Source organism: Daphnia carinata, chromosome 8, assembly GCF_022539665.2.
Source record: "Daphnia carinata strain CSIRO-1 chromosome 8, CSIRO_AGI_Dcar_HiC_V3, whole genome shotgun sequence".
In the NCBI taxonomy this organism is placed as follows: Eukaryota; Metazoa; Arthropoda; class Branchiopoda; order Diplostraca; family Daphniidae; genus Daphnia; species Daphnia carinata.
Window position 1 is genome coordinate 6,411,500 of NC_081338.1, and position 18,805 is coordinate 6,430,304.

Genomic DNA, 18,805 nt, shown 5'->3' on the forward strand with positions numbered 1-18,805 from the left:
TCCCGCCCCGCTCTCCTCCCTCCCACCCCGCCCACATCATCATTAAAGATTCGCAAGATTCTTCATTTCATCGGATTACGCAACATTCAGCGTCTTCATCTCAACGGATTTTCAAGATTCTTCATCTCAACGGTTTCTCAAGATTTTTCCTCTCAACGGATTACTTCATCATCGCTTCGAACATCATCTACACCAACGCTGAAGAAAGAAAAAAAAAGAACAGCCATGCTTACTATACAGGGGCTAAAAATGGCACACAAAACACTACACGTTGAAGAAGATCGACTCACAAACTTAAGGTAGAGAAGAGGTAATCGGAGCTCGTAGGCTGTTCGTAAGCCTCCCCATGGCCACTAGGTTCATGGATGCAGGCAGCTAATCATCGGGCAATGTGACCCTCCTCGATATCAAAAAGTTTTTGTTTTCCTTAACTTCCTTACTAGTAGGGTAGTAGCTAGTAGGTAGGCAGGCTTGTAATTTATAAGTACGTTAACTGGCTGCAAGATGTCGTTGCCAACTGTTTTGTTAAATTTGCTTTCAAACAATGTTCTAGAATGGCGGATTTTAGCCTTACAGAGTAATTTGTCTCAACAAATTTATAGCGATTTCTGAGTTAATGATTATAAATTTAAAATAACAGGAACTCTGAAGATAAACCGGTTCTAGCCTCCGAGTCTACTGAAATAATGGACGGGCTTTCTGAGGATGTTTTGCCAATCGGTACTGATGAAGCAACTATCATTTCACGTCCTGCATTCAAAGTGGCAGATATATCGGAAGACGTACAGGCTGAAGCAATTGAGTGTAGAAGTTTAACAGATGCTGGTGAAGCAAAATCTCTTGAGTTGTCTTCGGTTTTATTAAACACTGGGAAAACTACAGAGCGAGAAGGCAACTGCTATTGGTAAACAACAATTCACTTATAATGATACTGTACATTAGTTTTCTATGACATTCCCATGACACTTATTATACCAATTTGATTTTGAATTGTTTATGACTCAGTGGAAAGGATCGCAACATGAATATAGTAGAGCTATTCTGTGCAACATGTCTTCGTTGGTTTCATGAATCGTGCATCAGTTACCAGTTGGGAAAATTAGTTCCCTTTATGATGAACTATGTTTTTCTCTGCAAGAATTGCTCTCCTACTGGTTTGGAGAGCTTTAAGAAAAACCAAGCTCGTAAGTTCTTTTTGATTCCTTATTTGATATTATATGTATGTAATGTAGCAAAACTCTCAACAAATAATATATAATTTAGAATTTACCCAGATGTGCATTACAACAATAGCTAACTTGATGCAAAACAGCACTAAAGAAGGAACTTCACGGCAGTACTTTTCCAGAGACCGTGAAATTGTGCCATACATTGATTCACATTGGGAATATCTAACCACAATGCCAAGAAGAGTCACCCAATCCTGGCATTCCACAATACAAAAGACCTTGATGAAGGAAAAAGGTATTTTGGCAAACTAGCTAATGGATTGTTCTTCTAATGATTATTTTTTTGTATTTTTTTTTTCTATTTTCATAGGTTTGATATTTGTGTGCCAAGAACCTGTGCCCGAAACAATGACAAGTGATTGCATGTTTGGTCTGTTGTCATTGGAACTTGTAAATATCAGACCCAATTACGAAGCGATGGTTAGAGCAGGGCATCTCAAACAAACCGACACGACTGGTGGCAATAGTAAAATAGCTTGATATTTGACGTATTTCTCACGCCCGTGTATTTAACATCTATGTTGTTGTTTTTTGGTATAGCCGGGATTCGTGGTCGTGGCTATAAACGTCGCGTACCTGAACAGTTTGGCGGAAATCAGCGCAAAACCCGGAATGATATTGGAACTCCTAAACTACCCGCTCATGGTTATCCACTTGACCATCCGTTTAATAAGGATGGTTATCGATACATTTTAGCAGAGCCCGATCCACATGCCCCATTTAGGTAGGGCTTTTCAGTTCACTATGCATGAGAAAACAAATAATATAATTTTATTTCGCTTACAGGCAAGAGTTTGATGAGAGCAGCGATTGGGCAGGGAAACCTATTCCAGGCTGGTTGTACCGCAAATTAAATCCCTCTCAGGTTCTCCTGACGTTACATGATCGAGCGCCTCAGATCAAAGTTACAGAAGATAGAATGGCTGCCACGGGAGAGAAAGGATATTGTACCATTCGAGCCACACATTGTCAGTAGTCCTACGTAGTCTTACGCTAAATGTGTCTTTTACATAATGTTTGTCATTGTTAGATGTCAACCGTGGGGCATGGTATTGGGAATGTACCATCGAAGAAATGCCTGAATTGGCTGCTACTCGAATCGGCTTTGCCCAAGCATATGGTAATCTTCAAGCACCATTAGGATATGATAAATTTGGTTATTCTTGGAGATCCAGGTAACCCTAGCCTCTAAGATTCTAGTCAATGCTGCCAGTTAATATTCTTTACCATCCAGGAAAGGAACGGTATTTCATGAATCTATAGGCAAGCACTTTTCACAAGGGTACTGCGAAGGAGATACATTAGGCATTCTTATTGAACTACCAGATAATCCATCAGGCAACTACATTCCTCCGACTTACAAAGACAAGGTATCTTGATCCTTAAAAATCTATACGTCTAAAAGTCTGAAAATGCGTGTAACAAACGCTTTTATTGTCATAGCCGCTGGTGAAATTCAAGAGTCACCTATATTATGAGGACCGCGATGAGGTGCAGGAAGAACTTCGTAACTTGAAGTCACTGAAAGGCGCCAAAATTGATTTTTACAAGAATGGAATTCATCAAGGAACCGGTTTCCAGGAGATTTACGCAGGGAATTATTTTCCAGCCCTATCACTGTACAAAAATGTAACAGTCTCCGTTAACTTTGGACCCAATTTCAAGTTTGCTCCGAAAGGTGTTGCATTTCGAGGCGTAAGTAGAGAACCTCAGTAATTAGCAAAGGGGAATTACATGATGTATTAATTGGAATAATGATTGCAGATGCACGAGAGAGCCGAGGAGTCAATCGCGGAACAGGCAATGGCCGATATGCTATACCTAACTGAAAACGAAGGTCGTCTTCGTCTCGATAACTTTGGTATGTAATTTCTAAACGGATAGAATTTGTGGAAACATTTTAAGCGGTAAACTTGCACTGAGGTTTCGAAACCTCGTATATGTTTATTGTTCCCATCTATTTGTTCATTGCATTTCAAAGGGTAACATTTTGATATCAAGAATAGACGATCATTGTCATTTTTACTGTGAATCTGTGCCACTTATTATGTTTATATTGGATGCCACCTTCTTGATAATGAATTCGCAACTTCGATCGGAACATTTATGTTTGTCATTTTTTTTATATTGACACAAGAGCTAAACGGAGTGTTACAGAGAATGGCTGAAATGAGGTTTGGGCATTTTCAAATACGTCTTGCCATTTATTGCAATTAGGTAAAAACAAACTAACAAAACAGACAGGCGAAACCAAAAAAAACTGGATAATCGAACCCCGCATATAGCAAGTCATAAACCTTTTAATAAATCATGTCTGTTGGAGTTCCTTTTCACGTTCTAACAGCAGGGATAATTAAATTTAAATCAATACAAAATCGATATTTTTCACTATATGCTAAGGTTGCCTATCGAAAAAATTTGTTAAGTATACAGCGTGATCTTTCATCGCCATCTCTGTTTTCAGAACCATAGCTTCGTCTTTCCTGGGCTGAAAGGAATACCACCGCCAGGATCGCCACTTTACTGTTCGAGTAATATTCGTGCGAGAATATTGTGAATATTGCTTGGGTTTCCCCTACGTTCGCAGACCTTCAGATTAGGCAGAACAGTGTACGTTTAGACAGACGAGCGCGTTTCTCACACGTGGTCTTGAGCTACTTCTAAAGCACTAAACACCATCAGCCGTAGTTCAACATAAAATGAGTCAAGTAGGTTATAATCTTGGTTAAAGTATTTTTTTTAGCACTTACATCAAAGTTGATGTTCTAGGACATGTTTGGTTCACGTGGAAGAGGCCGAGGTGGCGGTGGACGTGGCCGTGGTGGCGGTGGCCGGGGTGGCGGTGGCCGCGGCCGAGGTGGTGGAGATCGTGGGGGATCTCGAGGTTTTCGAGGCGGAGGCAGAGGTTTCCGAGGCGGCTCGAGAGGAAACTTCAGTGGTGGTGACCGTGGCAATGACAGCTGGGGTGGCTCAGGCAATTCTTCCCGTGGAGGACCATTCAGAGGTGGTCGGGGAAGTGGTGGAGATAGAGGCAGAGGAGCTTTTGCGAATCGTGGCAGAGGAGCACCTTCTGGTGGTGCTCGTGGAAGAGGTGGTGGAGCTCTTCCTAGTCGTGGGGAGTATCTGCGTTTTGAAATTAAAGCTGGCCTACAACTGTATGTCACTTTCAATGAAACCCCAGTGGTTGAGGAACTTGAAAAACTGCCTGGATTTCACTCATTGAGCACACCGTACAATGAAAAGGAAATTATAAGAATAATCTTGTTTAGAGATTTAGAGTCATTAGAAGCTGCTCGAAAAATACTAGATGCCCAAGAAAATGTGAAATCCACAGACCATATGGGGATGAAATCAGCAAAAAAACAGGTAGGGTTTTTACTATAAGATATGTAATTGTTATCTGTAAAGATCTTTTCTCTTTGGGTAGAGCGACTCCCTAGAAAGCCGTCAAATTTACCTAAGGTTCGCCAAACCTTACGTAGAAGATGATGTAAAAAAGCTTGACACAAAAATCGAGGAAATTCTGCCTTTGAAGGAAAACAGGTTATTTTCTCGTTCTAATTTACTGTACATGTTTTCTTAAAAGTTTACTAACAATGATTTTATTGATAAATAGCTGTAAAGTACAATTTGTGTCGGCTGAAGAAGCGGAATTGGCGGTTGAAAGATTAAAGGGCAAAATTGGCCAGAGCTTCTTAAAACAAGTGGATATTCCATATGTTGTACAGAGTGCCAAGTTAGCAGTTGCTAGCATTCAACAAGACCAGTAAGATTGCAATCTGATTTCAAGATTATACCTATTTAGTATTTGTGTTATTAACTGAATTTTCTTCTTGTAGGGTTGTGTTCAGGGATGTTCCAAAAAATGTGACCATCAAAGATATTGCAGATCAATTCCCCGACGCAGTCTCTTTTATGCTGTACAACAAGACCTTCCCAGCTTCCAATTACTGGTGAGTTACTTTATTCATTACTTATTCTCAAATTTTAACATGCAGTTTTTACTAGCCATGCTGCGCTCCGCTTCAAGAATCCTGAGCGAGTTGCCGAAATCTTGAAGTCAAAAAATCTGAAAATTGCAGGAAAGAAAATCTACGTCTTCCCCGCCTGCATGGAATTCTTACATGAATATCCGAAGTTGGGTGAACCAGAGCCAGTTGTTGAACAGTCAGGAAATGGCACTGAAGTCAAAGATGTAAAATACCTTTGTTTTATAGTTTTCTTTGCAGCTGCTGATTCTTTTAATTGTAGGAACCCCCAAGCAAAAAAAGGAAAGTAGGACAAGAAGAAGAATCCATGGAACAGGATGAAGAGGAAAGTGACGAAGAGGAAGACGAGGAAGACGAAGAAGAGGAAGAAGAAGACGAAGACGAAAATGACGAAGGTATTTTTGAATTTCATAGTTCGTTGTATAAATAATAAAGCAAAATTTCGTTTTAGCTGCCGATGAAGATGATTCTGACGAAAGCGACTAGACTTGACAAATCGGACACATTGCTGGAGTTTTTAAATCTTTAGTAACAAAGCGTTTAGCCGTCTTTTTTTTTTTCGATTGACAATGTTTGTTGTTATCTACGTTTTGCCTGATTTGGAGATATACCGCACCCATACATCGGATAAAGTGATGTATGCGATGATCGAAGCTGTTTGTACTGGTGATTAATTAGCCCAGCACTGTTGTTGTGAAAAGGAAATTGCTGGATGAAGCTAATCGTCGGAGGAGTGAGAATTTATCTCCTGTTTGTCATCAACTGTTATTCTCACGTGAAATGGAGGGTACTAATGCTAGCATTTAACTTACGTAGAAAGCTTCTGTTCGGTTTCGAAGAAAAATCTAAGGAAAATTTTTGGTTGCTACGGATACCTACCGAAGGGAAAGCAGGAAGTCTGCAAGTCAAGAGCTTTAATGGAAATAATTTAATTGTATCTAACCTTTTCTGTTTTGTTTACAGTGTAGATGGAGATGATAGACGTTTCAAAGGTTATTCAACCTAACTTGTCTCAACAAACTTTGGGTATTGCTTTTTTTAAATTCTTTGTTGCAAAAAGATGCTCAGTATTTTGATTATCCTCATCTAATCGACTTTGACAGATAAACTAGACTACCGGAGTTTCTTGGAGAACTGCGAGAAAAGAACGGAATAAAAAGTTGGAAACTTTTTTGCTTCGTCTACTACCTGACTTTTATAAACATTTTCGTAAGTGATTATTTATCATAAATGGAAAATACTCATTAAAGTATGTTTTGAAGAACGTCCATCGCCTTTTGTACTAGTAGCATAAAATGTAAAAATTTTTGTCTATCGCTGGCTAAATTCATTCGGAAAATAAGATCAGAAAATAATTTTTCAATATCGTGTTAGCAATTAAACAAATGTATTTTTAATTTCCAGGTGAAACATACAAGTAGACAAAAGAAATATGGTGGTGGAGTCGCACTAAAATAATACTTTCAAGGTGAGAAGAACAGTAACTGTGCACTTCTGCAGTGCGACAAGTAACCAGTTTCTGAAAAGATTTAGGTAACCAAAATGCATCACTGAATTCTTTCATTCGCTAAATCGTCTTCTTTCACATTCTTCTTTAAATGGAAATCCACAAAATTGACAAATTGCACGCTTTGCAATTCTTTTCAGCATTGCATCGTCCACGTGCACTTCAGCAGTACGACGGATAACCAGTTTCTGAAAAGATTTAGGTAACCAAAATGCATTACTGCAATTCTTTGATTCACTAATTGTCTTTATTTCATATTCTCCTTTGAATCAAATTACGCGCTATGCAATTCTTTTCGCAATTCAATTAGACCACTTTTATGCATTCACATGGAAATCAAGAAAAAATTTGTTTTGCTAATCTTCCATCTTAATAATAGCATCATTCTGGTGGCTTATTTCATCAGCTCTCTTAGTTTCGTTTATGTTTCTGTTTAGTTTTGCCTTTATTGGTCTTCTTTTTGAATTTATAATTCCACAAAAAGTTGAGTTTAGCGACAAGTCCAAAGTTTTCCTTCGGCGAAGTTAACTTGGCTTTGGGAGTGTAATGTTCCTTTTTAGAGAACCCTTCAGGCTCCTCAATCCGAAAGGCGTTGACACCTGCCAAGTCTAGAGTTTGAAACCATGATTTACCGATAAAATTTGGAATTCCAGGTTTATCAAAAACTAGTAGCGGACAACTATGGTCTTTTTTGCCAACTTTTGCTCTGGCGATGAAGTAGCCCATCACATCCATAAAATCCAACTTGTACTTGATTTTCTTCCCGCGTAGAACATCGGTTAAACCGCGCCGTGACACTTGATTACCAAACCATTCATCGAAACGGATGGGAAGTAATTCAGGTTCGCCCATCTTTTGCCATAGAGACTTGTTAATGCACGAAAATCTACAACGGGTATCAATAGCCATGTCTACTGGAACTGTGTTGATTAGAATGCGAATTTGCTTTGAAACTGGCAGGGGAATCGCTTTCTCCAATTCCGTTGTTGAAGGGCCGACAACTGCTTCTGAATTTTTAACTATTTTAGGTAATTCAGGGTTATTTGATTGGGGGGTTTTCGCAGTTCCAAACCTTGCCATCTTTTTGTTCCTTAGCTCTTTTTCGGCCCATCTCTTAGCAAAAGCTGCATCTGCTGCAAATTTGTTTTTGGCCTGGGTTGTAATTAGCAAGGCAGTCTCGCATAGTTCATCGATTTTCCGTAGTTTTGTTTTAGCATCATCACACTCTTGTTTCAATCGTTCAATCTTGGCCGTATAGTCGGCTCTTTCTTGTTCGTATAATTCAGTTCTAACGACTTGACCATTTAGGACTTCAGCATTTGATGCTTCTGCCAGTTGATTTTCCGTATTTGACGGTGTCGTATCTGCAGATAATATTGATGCAATCGGAATTTTGTCTGGTTCAATCAATACTTGATCGTTCTCAACAAAAACATCAGGGTCTTCGTTGATTTTTAAATCGTTTTCAACTTTTTCTGCGATACATTTCGGCGAGGTTTGGCGCTTTGGTTCTATCCACATATCTTTGTATGCGCTTAGTTCTTCTTTCGCTTTGGTTAAAGCTCTATTTGTCCTAGCCAAATCCATCTTGTAATTCTTTAATTTTTCTTTGGCAAATTCGTAATCGCGTAGAGAAATGTCAGATTTTAATTCGGGCCCACGGCTTTTCTTAGTAACGTTGATCACTTCTGATTTACACTTATCCGACGGTTCTTTTTTCTTTGAAACAGATGGTTCATCAGCCTGTAGGTCCGGTCCGGTATGCACTTCGTTGACACTATTCTTTTTTGGTACAAGGAAAATTGTATCCAGCACATCGCGGATGAATTTGCCCCAAAATATGCAGTAGATAAGAACAAAGACTCTAGCCATGAATTCTGGTTGTAGTAAGTGGCGAATAACATATTCGAAAAACGTAAGATCCATTTTGGTTTAATTGATGCTATTAAAATTGGCAACTCGTGGCTATCATTTGGTTGCGATTTGACTTTATAGCAACGTCTTCCTAATCAATTCAGTATAACATGAAAAAGTTGCGTTTTCTACTGATTTTTATATTTGGTAGATTCATCTTAACTCCTTAATTTAATATTGCATTGAAAAATATTTTTCCCATATATTTCAAAAGGTATTCTCATTTTATTTTTGGTTTTAACATTTCTTTTTCATCAAACTTAACTGATGCTGCTTGTGGTTCGGTGTAGGTATCCATTTGTGATGTAACGAAATCTCACAATACCCATCGACGGTAGCCTAAAATTCTATTATGATTTTTCATTTTGAGAGACAAGAATAAAATGAATATGAATAAAGCAACAACTCAACTGTTTGATAAAACTAATGTTATCTTTCTTAAGTATTAAGTTTAAAGTTTTTTAATCTTACATGCGTAACCATTACTAGTTATTTCATCACTAATATCTATTAAACCAATTAAACTGTAATTTTTCAAAATGGCGGTTTTTTTAATTACGCAACTCAGCTTCAGGTTCAAGTATACAGCGAATTCGCAATGTCGCCTCAGTTGCGTATTGGTGTCGTCTGCTGTTATTTCGTTTGTTTTTCTTTCTTAACTCCTGCTGTCAATTCTGTTGCGCAACGTAAAAACTACAATATATTACAAACGTATTTGGATCTGCCCTGACCTTTAGCATACTGTCAATAATGGGGAAAACCTCTAAGGATAAACGAGATGTGTATTACAGGTTGGCTAAGGAAGAAGGTTGGAGAGCCCGTTCCGCTTTTAAATTGCTGCAAATCGACGAAGAATTTCATATATTTGAAGGTATACCGCCGTTGAAAACTTTGTATGTAATTGTAATGTTTCACTTCTGCTATTATTTCTAAGGTGTTAAAAATGCTGTTGACCTGTGTGCGGCTCCAGGCAGTTGGAGTCAAGTCCTAACTAGAAAGTTGCATAATAAAGAGGAGGATAGTCCTAGTGCAAAAATTGTGGCTGTGGATTTGCAAGCTATGGCACCTTTACCAGGTGTAATCCAGATTCAAGGTGACATCACTCAGCTATCAACAGCAGAAAAGATTATCCAACATTTCGAGGGTGAAAAAGCAGATTTAGTTGTCTGTGATGGTGCACCAGATGGTATGGTATCATCTTTAAATTCTTTCCTCAATTTTTTTCCTGAAAGTTATTTTCATTTTCTTAGTTACTGGACTGCATGACATAGATGAATATGTCCAAGCCCAACTACTTCTTGCAGCCTTAAACATTACCACCCATGTTCTTAAAGATGGTGGAGTTTTTGTTGCAAAAATCTTCAGGGGAAGGGATGTAACACTGCTCTATTCACAACTGAGGATATTTTTCCCAAAAGTGACTGTGGCCAAACCAACAAGTTCCAGAAATTCCAGTATAGGTGTGTTGGTGATCTGAAAAACTAATTACCTTTCAACAGCAGTATTTAACTTAGTTCTCCTGTTTGCAGAAGCCTTTGTTGTTTGCCAAAATTATTCTCCGCCAAGTGGCTATATCCCAAACATGTCGAATCCACTTTTGGATCATCAGTATTGTGACTGGAATGAATGGGAAGGGCCGAACAGAGTGATTGTGCCTTTTTTGGCATGTGGTGATCTTAGTGCATATGACTCTGATATGAGCTATCCTTTGGATGCAGAATATAAATTCAGGTAATAAAGACAGCAGTCACTGCTGTAGGATGCTAACTCTTTCTTACCTTTCAAACTTCTGTTGCTACCTTTTAGGCCACCAACGCAGATGCCCATCAATCCCCCATATCATGAAGCGGTTTGTATAAAAAAACAGGACCAATTGGCAAAACCTGCAATGGATCAGCTAACTAAATTTGAATCTCTTGAACTGAAGGAATAGTAGTCCATCTACTATAAGTATGTTAAACTTTAAAAAGTTCAGCTTCCCATGCTGCCGAGTTCAACTTGCTGTTCGGTGTTATCTTTATTATAACTAAATCAGTGAAATAAAAACCATCTAAAGCAAACACAACTCGATGAAGACTGAAAGCTCCGTAAGAATAACATGAAATAGATTTTTCTCGTGCATTTCCTTTGAGAACGTATAAGGAATCATGTCTTCACACAGGGATTACTGCCTAAATATTGTGAAAACTCAAAAATTCAAATATACTGTTTGTTTACAAAAAAAAACAAATAGGAAAAAATGAAAAAAAGCGAGTAAAAAGAAAAGAAAACCGATAAATAACGATAACTACAAAAATAACCACATTCCAGGCAGCGCATTTGTATACCTGGCAATGCTGCATTCCAAACCGTTGGACTATTTGCAGGATTGGAGCCTAAAAAATTTGAATGTTGCTTCCGTCAACTGTTAAAAGCCTTCCTCGAACGAGCATAGTCGGTCATGCTGACCGTTGCTCCCGAAAATTTTTAACCGCCAATTCCTCTTAGCAATTTTACAAGCATTGTGTCTTTGATAGAAACAAGACAGCAATTTTTATATTTCTCTTAATCTTATTGTAGTTTAAACTGCCACTTTTAATCACGAGATTTCGAAAATGAGTTCCAAGCCAGGGGAACCAGAAATCATCCCAGATATTCTTCTGGACCCCACCACAAAAAAACGTTACGTGAGAGGAAAATTTCTTGGAAAGGTAAAGAGAACGATTTTAGTATAATGTTTTTAGTACTTATGGCTGATTGGATTCAATTTGTGTCATTTACTAGGGTGGTTTTGCTAAATGCTATGAGCTTACAGACAGTGCTACCAACATGGTCTATGCTGGCAAAATAGTTTCCAAGCAGCTCTTGCAAAAGCCTCATCAGAAGGATAAGATGGCCCAAGAGATTTCAATTCACCGTGCGCTGCAACACAAGCATGTTGTCGGTTTTCACAGTTTTTTTGAAGACACCAACTTTGTTTTCATTGTTTTGGAATTATGCAAACGGAGGGTAAATGGATATTGCCTCATATTTATTAAATGCCTATCATTACAGAGGAGATGTTGTTGTAGAGTCTCATGGAGTTGCACAAAAGGAGAAAGGCAATCACGGAACCTGAAGCTCGCTGTTTCATGCACCAGTTGTTGCTAGGTGTAAAGCATCTTCATGAAAACAAGATCATCCACAGGGACTTGAAATTGGGAAATCTTTTCCTCAATGAGAACATGGAATTGAAAATAGGAGATTTTGGCCTTGCAACTAAGTTAGATTATGATGGTGAAAGGAAGAAGTATGTTCAATTATTGTTTGTGTTTAAGGTGTATTATCCAACTAAGTACAACATTATTACCTTTTTGTTGTTGGCAGGACTTTGTGTGGAACACCAAACTATATTGCACCTGAAGTGTTGTGCAAGAAAGGCCATAGTTTTGAAGTAGACATCTGGTCTATGGGATGTATTTTGTAAGTAATTGGTTTTGCTATTCAATGTTCCAGTGTATTCACCTTTACCGTTGCAGGTATACTTTGTTGGTTGGACATCCGCCGTTTGAAACCCAGACACTAAAAGACACGTACTCTAAAATCAAGAAAAACGAGTACCATGTCCCATCTCGCATCGGGCCACTGGCTCGTAATCTTATCACGAGCATGCTTCGAGCAGACCCTAGCAGCCGGTTAGTCTTTCAGGTTTTCCCTCACAAAATTAATGAAGTACTAAACTGAGCTTTTTTCTTTACAGTCCGAACGTAGATCAAGTTTTGAACGACGACTTTATGACCCAGGGTTACATGCCTTCGCGCCTGCCTTTGTCTTGTCTAACTATGCCACCTCGATTTGATCCTCGTCTCAGTACCAGTATAATTGCCGTCCGTCGTCCACTTGGTGAAATAAATCGAGAGTCTCCACTTATATCCAATGAAGTCCAAGGTACTTTGACTTGTAATTCAAATTATTCCACACATTTAAAAAACTCGATTATTCACTATAGGCGTTAAAGGCGAACCCGTTACTTCCCCAGCCACTGCTGATACTCCGTTTCCAGCAGTCCCATCCGGACCATCACCACAGCAACTCTTGCGTGACTTGCAACAACAGCTTCAAAAGTTATTCGTTGCGAAACCGTCTGAAAAGGTTCCAATCCTTATGGGTACAGTTTTTGTGATTGTTTGCTACTAAAAAAAGGACAAATTTCATAATCAATTCTTAATCTTCCTTCAGACGAAGCCGAAGACCCAGCTGCCATCCCAATGGTATGGGTTTCTAAATGGGTTGACTACTCGGACAAGTATGGTTTCGGATATCAATTGAGTGACGATACAATTGGTGTTATTTTTAACGATCTCACCAAATTATTACTGCACGTCGATGGAAAGTAAGTCTTGCTTCATTTTTGCAATTGAAATGAAAGATTAAAACTGATTGGTGGATTTTTTCAGAGCTATTCAGTACGTTGAACGCGATGGTGTTGAAAAGTACCACACTCTGGATTGTTATCCTCCTCCGTTGGAGAAAAAGATGAAATTGTTGGCATATTTCCGATCCTACATGCAAGAAAACTTGATCAAGGCTGGTGGTTCAGTCCCGCCGAGAGAAGGTGATGAACTCATTCGCTTACCTTTCCTGCGGCAATGGTTCCGCACGTCACGGGCGGTTGTTATGCACCTCACCAACGGCACTCTACAGGTAAGAAGAAAAACGCAAATAATTTTGTGGTTAAAACCTATTAATTTGTGTTATTATTCGGATAGGTCAATTACTTCCGAGATCACGTTAAAATCATCCTGTGTCCGTTGATGGGAGCCGTTTCAGTAATCGATGAAGAGAAAAATTTCCGAACATTCCGTCTCACATCTCTTGCCCAGTATGGATGCTCGAACGATTTGCTTCAACGACTCGAATACGTCCGCGAGAAAATTTCATTTCTTTTAGCTCCTAAATCACAGAATGGTATCCGTGCCAAGTGATTTTGATTGTAAATACTTTTTTTAATGTGTAAATGCGCTAAAATATCCCTCCCAATTTTTTTTAAACATACAAATTTTCATATTCGTTTTTTAAAAGATGAAACTGCCTTCAGATGTTCTTAAAAGGTGAAATTGAATCATTAGTTGTCCCAATTCTTCCTTCATATTCTCTTTCCCATTTTACGGTTTTCGTGTTAGAAATGGTAGGTAAACTAAACCCCCGAAATGCTTTTACTCGAGATAATACATGTAGTTTCTTTTAACGATATTTCTGCCTCTTTTTTTTTACTTCCGTCTGAGAGCTGTATCGCTTTCAAAATAATGGATTTGAATAGCTCTTTGTTTGAAGTAGCTAATCGTTTAAAATAGCGTTCGAGCATTCGTTTTCGAAAAATATAAATAGTGGTGATATTGTGGTTGACCATTGTCGTGGTTGATTTCAAAAACAAAATAGTTTGATGGTTATGGTCGTTTCTGATTTTTCACATGGCTTCATCCATTGTCACATATGCCGCGTTATTATGAGGCGGCCATGTATTCAGTGGACCACACAAGACCAATATTGGAAACGGTGTATTAAAACAAAAAGCCTTGGCATGAAAATCCTTGAGATAAAATTAATAAAAAATTGTGGAATTTATATGTAAAATTTAACAGGTGCAAAGAGGCAATTTTGAAATATACCTGATTAAACTAAATTGTGCTGCCCAACGAGATTTGAATGTAAATGGACAACATGGCAGCCAGCATTAGCAGCCATTACAGCGACCGATTTTCCCACGTTTTTCATGCATGAAGCAGCATACTGTGCTTAACTAAACTTGTTATAAACGACTGCTGGTCTCGATTCTTCAGTCCCATTTGTCGTAATTCAAAATTTCAATCAACCGCTATGGTCAGAACCATGTAATTATACACAAATGAGAAAACTGGAGACATGTGAGTACTTTTTTCTGTTGTTTCTTTCGAACAGACCATCGAAATCTGTTTTTAAATATAATCTTGGTGTTACTATTTTGGTGAGTGTGGCAACGACTGGCCGAGGCATTTGTACAGACGCCCCTAGCAGTTTTTGCTTGTGTGCATCTGTTGCATTGCATTGTTTGTAAACGTGAATTGTACGGTAATTGAATTTAAAACTGCTTGTACCGTTTTCCCAAACCGCTTGGTTGCATGCGTGAGAAAATGACACATGATTTGATTTAAACTTGGTGAGAGATACAGCACCATCACGTGTCTAACTAACTTGTTCTGGCTTGGCGCCTTTTCTTGTAACAGGTCGCGCTATCTGAAGTCGATCAACTCTATATTCGCGTCACTTGGCTTTTCTAATTTTATCTTATTAAACAATTATCAGGTGCAAGGATTGTCTCTGCAATCAGCTGGATCAACATCGGGACTGAGCTTTGTTGCATGGAAACATTCGAGAAACCTTGGCTGCGGTTCTCCACCTTAATGTGAGTGTTGGCCTTTCAATTTTTATTGCCTGCTTCTTTAACAGTCTGCAGTAGGTATTTGAATGATGATGCAGTTTTGGTGAAACATGGTAACCAGGTAGTCTTAAGGATTCCCACAAGGTGGTGGAGCCATTTGAAACTGTGGGGTGGGCTCAGCGAAAACTAAACACTCAGTCGTCCATGATAGTTTTATGCCACCAGTAAATAAGCTGAGGTTTATTGTCCAGGACTTACACAGACACACACACACAAGGATTCGGAAACACCCACATGTAGTAGAAAATATCCAATTGTGATTGTGGTATTCTCCACACCGTCCCTCTTGTAATTAAAATATTTTGATTCAGGCCCTCTCCACAAATTCCCCAACAAACTGTATATCTACGTTGTCTTATTAGTTTTAGATTGTCGCGACTGCTTCACACACCATCCCGGTGTTTAATGCCGGAATGGAGCCCCAAATTTTTTTTATTATCATTATATTTCGCCAGCAACAAACAAGTGGGAAAAAGACGTTGATCAGCTGTGCGCACACAAACCATAAAGACTCGTTAAATTAAAAGAAAAAAAAAAAACACACAAATTAGAAAGAAGACGAACATTCGATTTTTCTTTTTAATATGTGTGGTCCTTTTGTACAAAGAGTAATAAAGAGCCAATAAAGGAGGAGGCGCAACGGATCATTAAGGTGACGACGAACTTCTTACACGATTGAATGATTCGATCATATAGGAAAATGCTCAGCAAAGAGGGAATGTCTGGAGGCCGTAAAAAAAAAATGAATCAAATAAAAAAGACATACACATACAAGGGAACCCTCTGCTCACCGTGAATGAATATTCGTGTGAAAGCCAACATTTTAGATTTTTTTTTTGTTGAGCTGCGGTTACCGTTTTCTTCTTCATTCTTAACCCGATTCATCGGCCAACACTCCATTTTTTAAAACAGTAGAGAGTCTGCAGTGGTGATCTTTTTATTGCCGTTTTCGAAAGATGGTACGCAAAAAAAAACACGAGACAAAGCATTCCGTTTTTGTTTTTCGAAAAACGTTATTACATCATAAGGTGGTCATAAAACTTCATTGCCTAAGTGCCAATTATTCTTTTGTGAGAATCAAAAAGCCATTGAAGAGAAAAACGGTCAACTAACATTGTCACTGTTCCGGTTGTCGGCCCTTCTTTTTATTCTTCTTCTTAAATAATGGATCCATACGATATTAAAAACCTTTTTTGTGGGGAAAAAAAAAAAATAGAAAATCTCGATCTCCTACTTATTAAAAAACCGCCATGGAAGAAAAAAAAAAAAAGAATTTGTTTTCTATTCGAGAGAGAGTCAAAAAGGGACCCAAGCGGCGCACACGTTGGAGAAAATGGTAACAGCTGTTGTACTTGGGGGAGAAACGATCATTGTCGCAAACTCGAGTAGTTTATCCATTCAAGATTTTGTGTGTCTTGCTGACCCTCCGCACGTCTGCGACAACACCTGGAATTCTCCAGGATGTGATGAATGGACACGAGCCAATATTTCGAAAATGACCGTTGTCACGTGCCATGTGCGAGGGGTGACCCCTTTTAAAAACAAATTTTTGCTTTGGGTCGTTTTTTTTTTTTTCGTATGGGAAGGACGTCGACGCCATTTTAGGTCCGAAAAATATCCTGCTGATTTCCTCTCGATAATCAATTTAAAAAAATTTCATTTCTATATTGGTAATTTTCTTGGATCATCAATAATTAAACGGAAGGAAATAAAAAGAAAAAATCCCGAAATTGGGAGGGGGAGGGTAAGAATTTTCCTTTTTTTTTTAAAAAAAATTCTTGTTTGATTGGTGTGAAAGCATCCTCGCGCTTCCCACGAGTCTCTGACATTATAACATTTTCTCGGTCGTTCATCGGCGGCCTCCGTCTTTGCGGTCGTCCATTAATAAACAAAAGCGAAAACACCAGAAGAAAAAAAAAAAAGGGAGGATTTTTTTTTTTATTATTATTAAATATCGTAACTATTTCCTATATTTAGTATACGAACGCATGCAGATGACGCGCCTCGTTTTCAAAAAAAAAAAAAACTGTTTCTTTTTTTCACGTTCGTTTGCTGGGCCAAGCCAGGGCCATCGTGAGAAAGTCATACGGGTGATTAAGAAAACATCGATCCGTTGTTGCGTTGTCATTGCGGTCAATCGGTTGCAATATGCCGAATAAATCCGATAAGAATTTTTTTTTTTTTTTTTTAAATTTTGATTTCAAATCATTTCGAAAGAAAAAAAAAACGGCAACGGTGTGCGTGCGTTGTTATTCGATTTTTACACGAAAGAAAAAAAAAAAGGTCTCGTCGTTGCGGAGTTACGAGACGAAGCGAACGACTTACGTTTTGTTGTGCATGTGCAGCACAAGAAGAGAGGATGGATGGAAAAGACCGGAAGTTTGCCGAGTTTGTGTGTGAGAGGCTCATCATGCCGACGTTCCCACACGCGTCCCGACGCACGTAACGTTGGCGCATAGGGACCTTTCCAATGCCACACACACACACACAATTGCTCCCGTATTTTCTTGTTCGCGTTTTATTTATTTATTTTTTATTTTTTTTTCTTAAAGGGAATGAAAGAAAAAGCGACAAGATCGTTCGTTTCTTTTTTCTTATTTATTTATTTTAATGATTGAAAATTGCCTTTGAGAATTTAAATTCGCGGACTGTGGCGATACGAACGCGCGTAACGGAACGATTTCTAAATCAGCTGTCAATTTTTGTTTTTAAATGTTTCAAACGTTTATTTCGTGTGTTCATATTCGAGAGCGAAGTTTTGTTCACATGGACAACCTTTCGATGGGGTCGTTGCCTTTATATGAAGACAACCTTGTCGCTGATAACCGGTCGTAGACAATGAAAGACATTTTCGAAGGTATATATCTGCATTTGATCTTTTATTGTTTTACGATTAAATTTCCTCGTCTGAACCATTTGATTTTAATTGAAATGAGCAGGAAAGAGAAATGAAATTTTTAGTTTGATAAAAATTCATTTAAAAGTAATGATTTAATGTCGTTAGTTGTTCAAGTGGAATTCGGCCTTCGGTCATCCATTTTAGATATGACCATGTCCTTGTCGATGGGCTTATGTTGTCCTCGAATTGATGATGCATATCCGTGCGAATCGTTTGCCTTTCTTTTTTTTTTTCTTTTTATATAGGCTTCGTACCTGTAGGGAATAGGAACTCAAAGGAGCAATTGTTGTCTTAGTTTTCGATTCACCCTCGTTGTGAAACATTCAATCTTTCCCCCCCCCCCCGTCCGTTTAAGCGCATTTCAATTTGATTCAAATAAGAATATGTAAGGGCAGGTACCGGAAGATGTTGGCTGCAGGTCCGATGGACCTTGACGGAATGCCATGATGAGCAAGGGCAGAGGGCCTTGGAAGAGTCGTCGGTCCCGACTTGTTAATGATGACATGCATTTTTTTTTTTTTTTTTTTGGGGGATGTGGGGAGGGCTTTGTAAGAGGCGGTTCGTCCCGTTCGCAATCCCGCAGGTAGCGTGATTATAGCCAGAGCCAATCAGAAACGACCGAACGTCCATTGGCTGTCGTCAACCCAACCATCGCACGCCCCTCCCGACGACGCTACGGCGTCGCCGTCGTCCCGACTCACGATCTCTTTTTTTTTTCTTAATTCATTTCTTTTTTTTTTGTATCCGCCTTCCCTCCCCCCCCCCCCCCCCCCCCCGCCTGTGCGGTCGATCGATTCTCGGCGTGACTCGAGAGTCTCTGCGCTATTATCC

The 18,805-nt window shown here is 38.9% G+C and overlaps 4 protein-coding genes and 1 long non-coding RNA gene across 5 annotated transcripts; all 5 read left to right on the forward strand.

Moving 5' to 3' along the window:
* The first annotated feature begins 437 nt into the window (after positions 1-437).
* On the forward strand, positions 438-3,256 carry LOC130700364 (set1/Ash2 histone methyltransferase complex subunit ASH2-like). The gene is made up of 11 exons (XM_057522407.2): positions 438-577; positions 641-904; positions 1,006-1,184; positions 1,264-1,464; positions 1,540-1,695; positions 1,770-1,953; positions 2,016-2,197; positions 2,260-2,404; positions 2,464-2,599; positions 2,673-2,924; positions 2,994-3,256. Exons 1-11 carry the CDS (start codon positions 555-557, stop codon positions 3,096-3,098), a joined length of 1,827 nt encoding a protein of 608 aa, XP_057378390.1. The 5' UTR covers positions 438-554; the 3' UTR covers positions 3,099-3,256.
* Positions 3,257-3,804: 548 nt separating this feature from the next.
* Positions 3,805-5,871, forward strand: LOC130700369 (keratin, type II cytoskeletal 1-like). Its single transcript, XM_057522412.2, has 8 exons — positions 3,805-3,937; positions 3,999-4,595; positions 4,657-4,772; positions 4,846-4,995; positions 5,069-5,182; positions 5,238-5,424; positions 5,481-5,613; positions 5,670-5,871. Exons 1-8 carry the CDS (start codon positions 3,929-3,931, stop codon positions 5,702-5,704), a joined length of 1,341 nt encoding a protein of 446 aa, XP_057378395.1. The 5' UTR covers positions 3,805-3,928; the 3' UTR covers positions 5,705-5,871.
* Positions 5,872-6,320: 449 nt separating this feature from the next.
* LOC130700380 (uncharacterized) lies at positions 6,321-7,006 on the forward strand. The gene is made up of 3 exons (XR_009003764.2): positions 6,321-6,427; positions 6,623-6,751; positions 6,866-7,006. It is a non-coding gene; the product is annotated as an uncharacterized LOC130700380 (long non-coding RNA).
* A 2,276-nt stretch (positions 7,007-9,282) lies between these two features.
* LOC130700372 (putative tRNA (cytidine(32)/guanosine(34)-2'-O)-methyltransferase) lies at positions 9,283-10,678 on the forward strand. Its single transcript, XM_057522418.2, has 5 exons — positions 9,283-9,510; positions 9,574-9,825; positions 9,890-10,099; positions 10,169-10,370; positions 10,446-10,678. Exons 1-5 carry the CDS (start codon positions 9,390-9,392, stop codon positions 10,570-10,572), a joined length of 912 nt encoding a protein of 303 aa, XP_057378401.1. The 5' UTR covers positions 9,283-9,389; the 3' UTR covers positions 10,573-10,678.
* Positions 10,679-11,025: 347 nt separating this feature from the next.
* Positions 11,026-13,848, forward strand: LOC130700365 (serine/threonine-protein kinase PLK1-like). The gene is made up of 10 exons (XM_057522408.2): positions 11,026-11,329; positions 11,403-11,627; positions 11,690-11,907; positions 11,985-12,080; positions 12,137-12,292; positions 12,358-12,545; positions 12,607-12,765; positions 12,837-12,990; positions 13,055-13,301; positions 13,367-13,848. Exons 1-10 carry the CDS (start codon positions 11,234-11,236, stop codon positions 13,580-13,582), a joined length of 1,755 nt encoding a protein of 584 aa, XP_057378391.1. The 5' UTR covers positions 11,026-11,233; the 3' UTR covers positions 13,583-13,848.
* Positions 13,849-18,805: the final 4,957 nt, after the last annotated feature.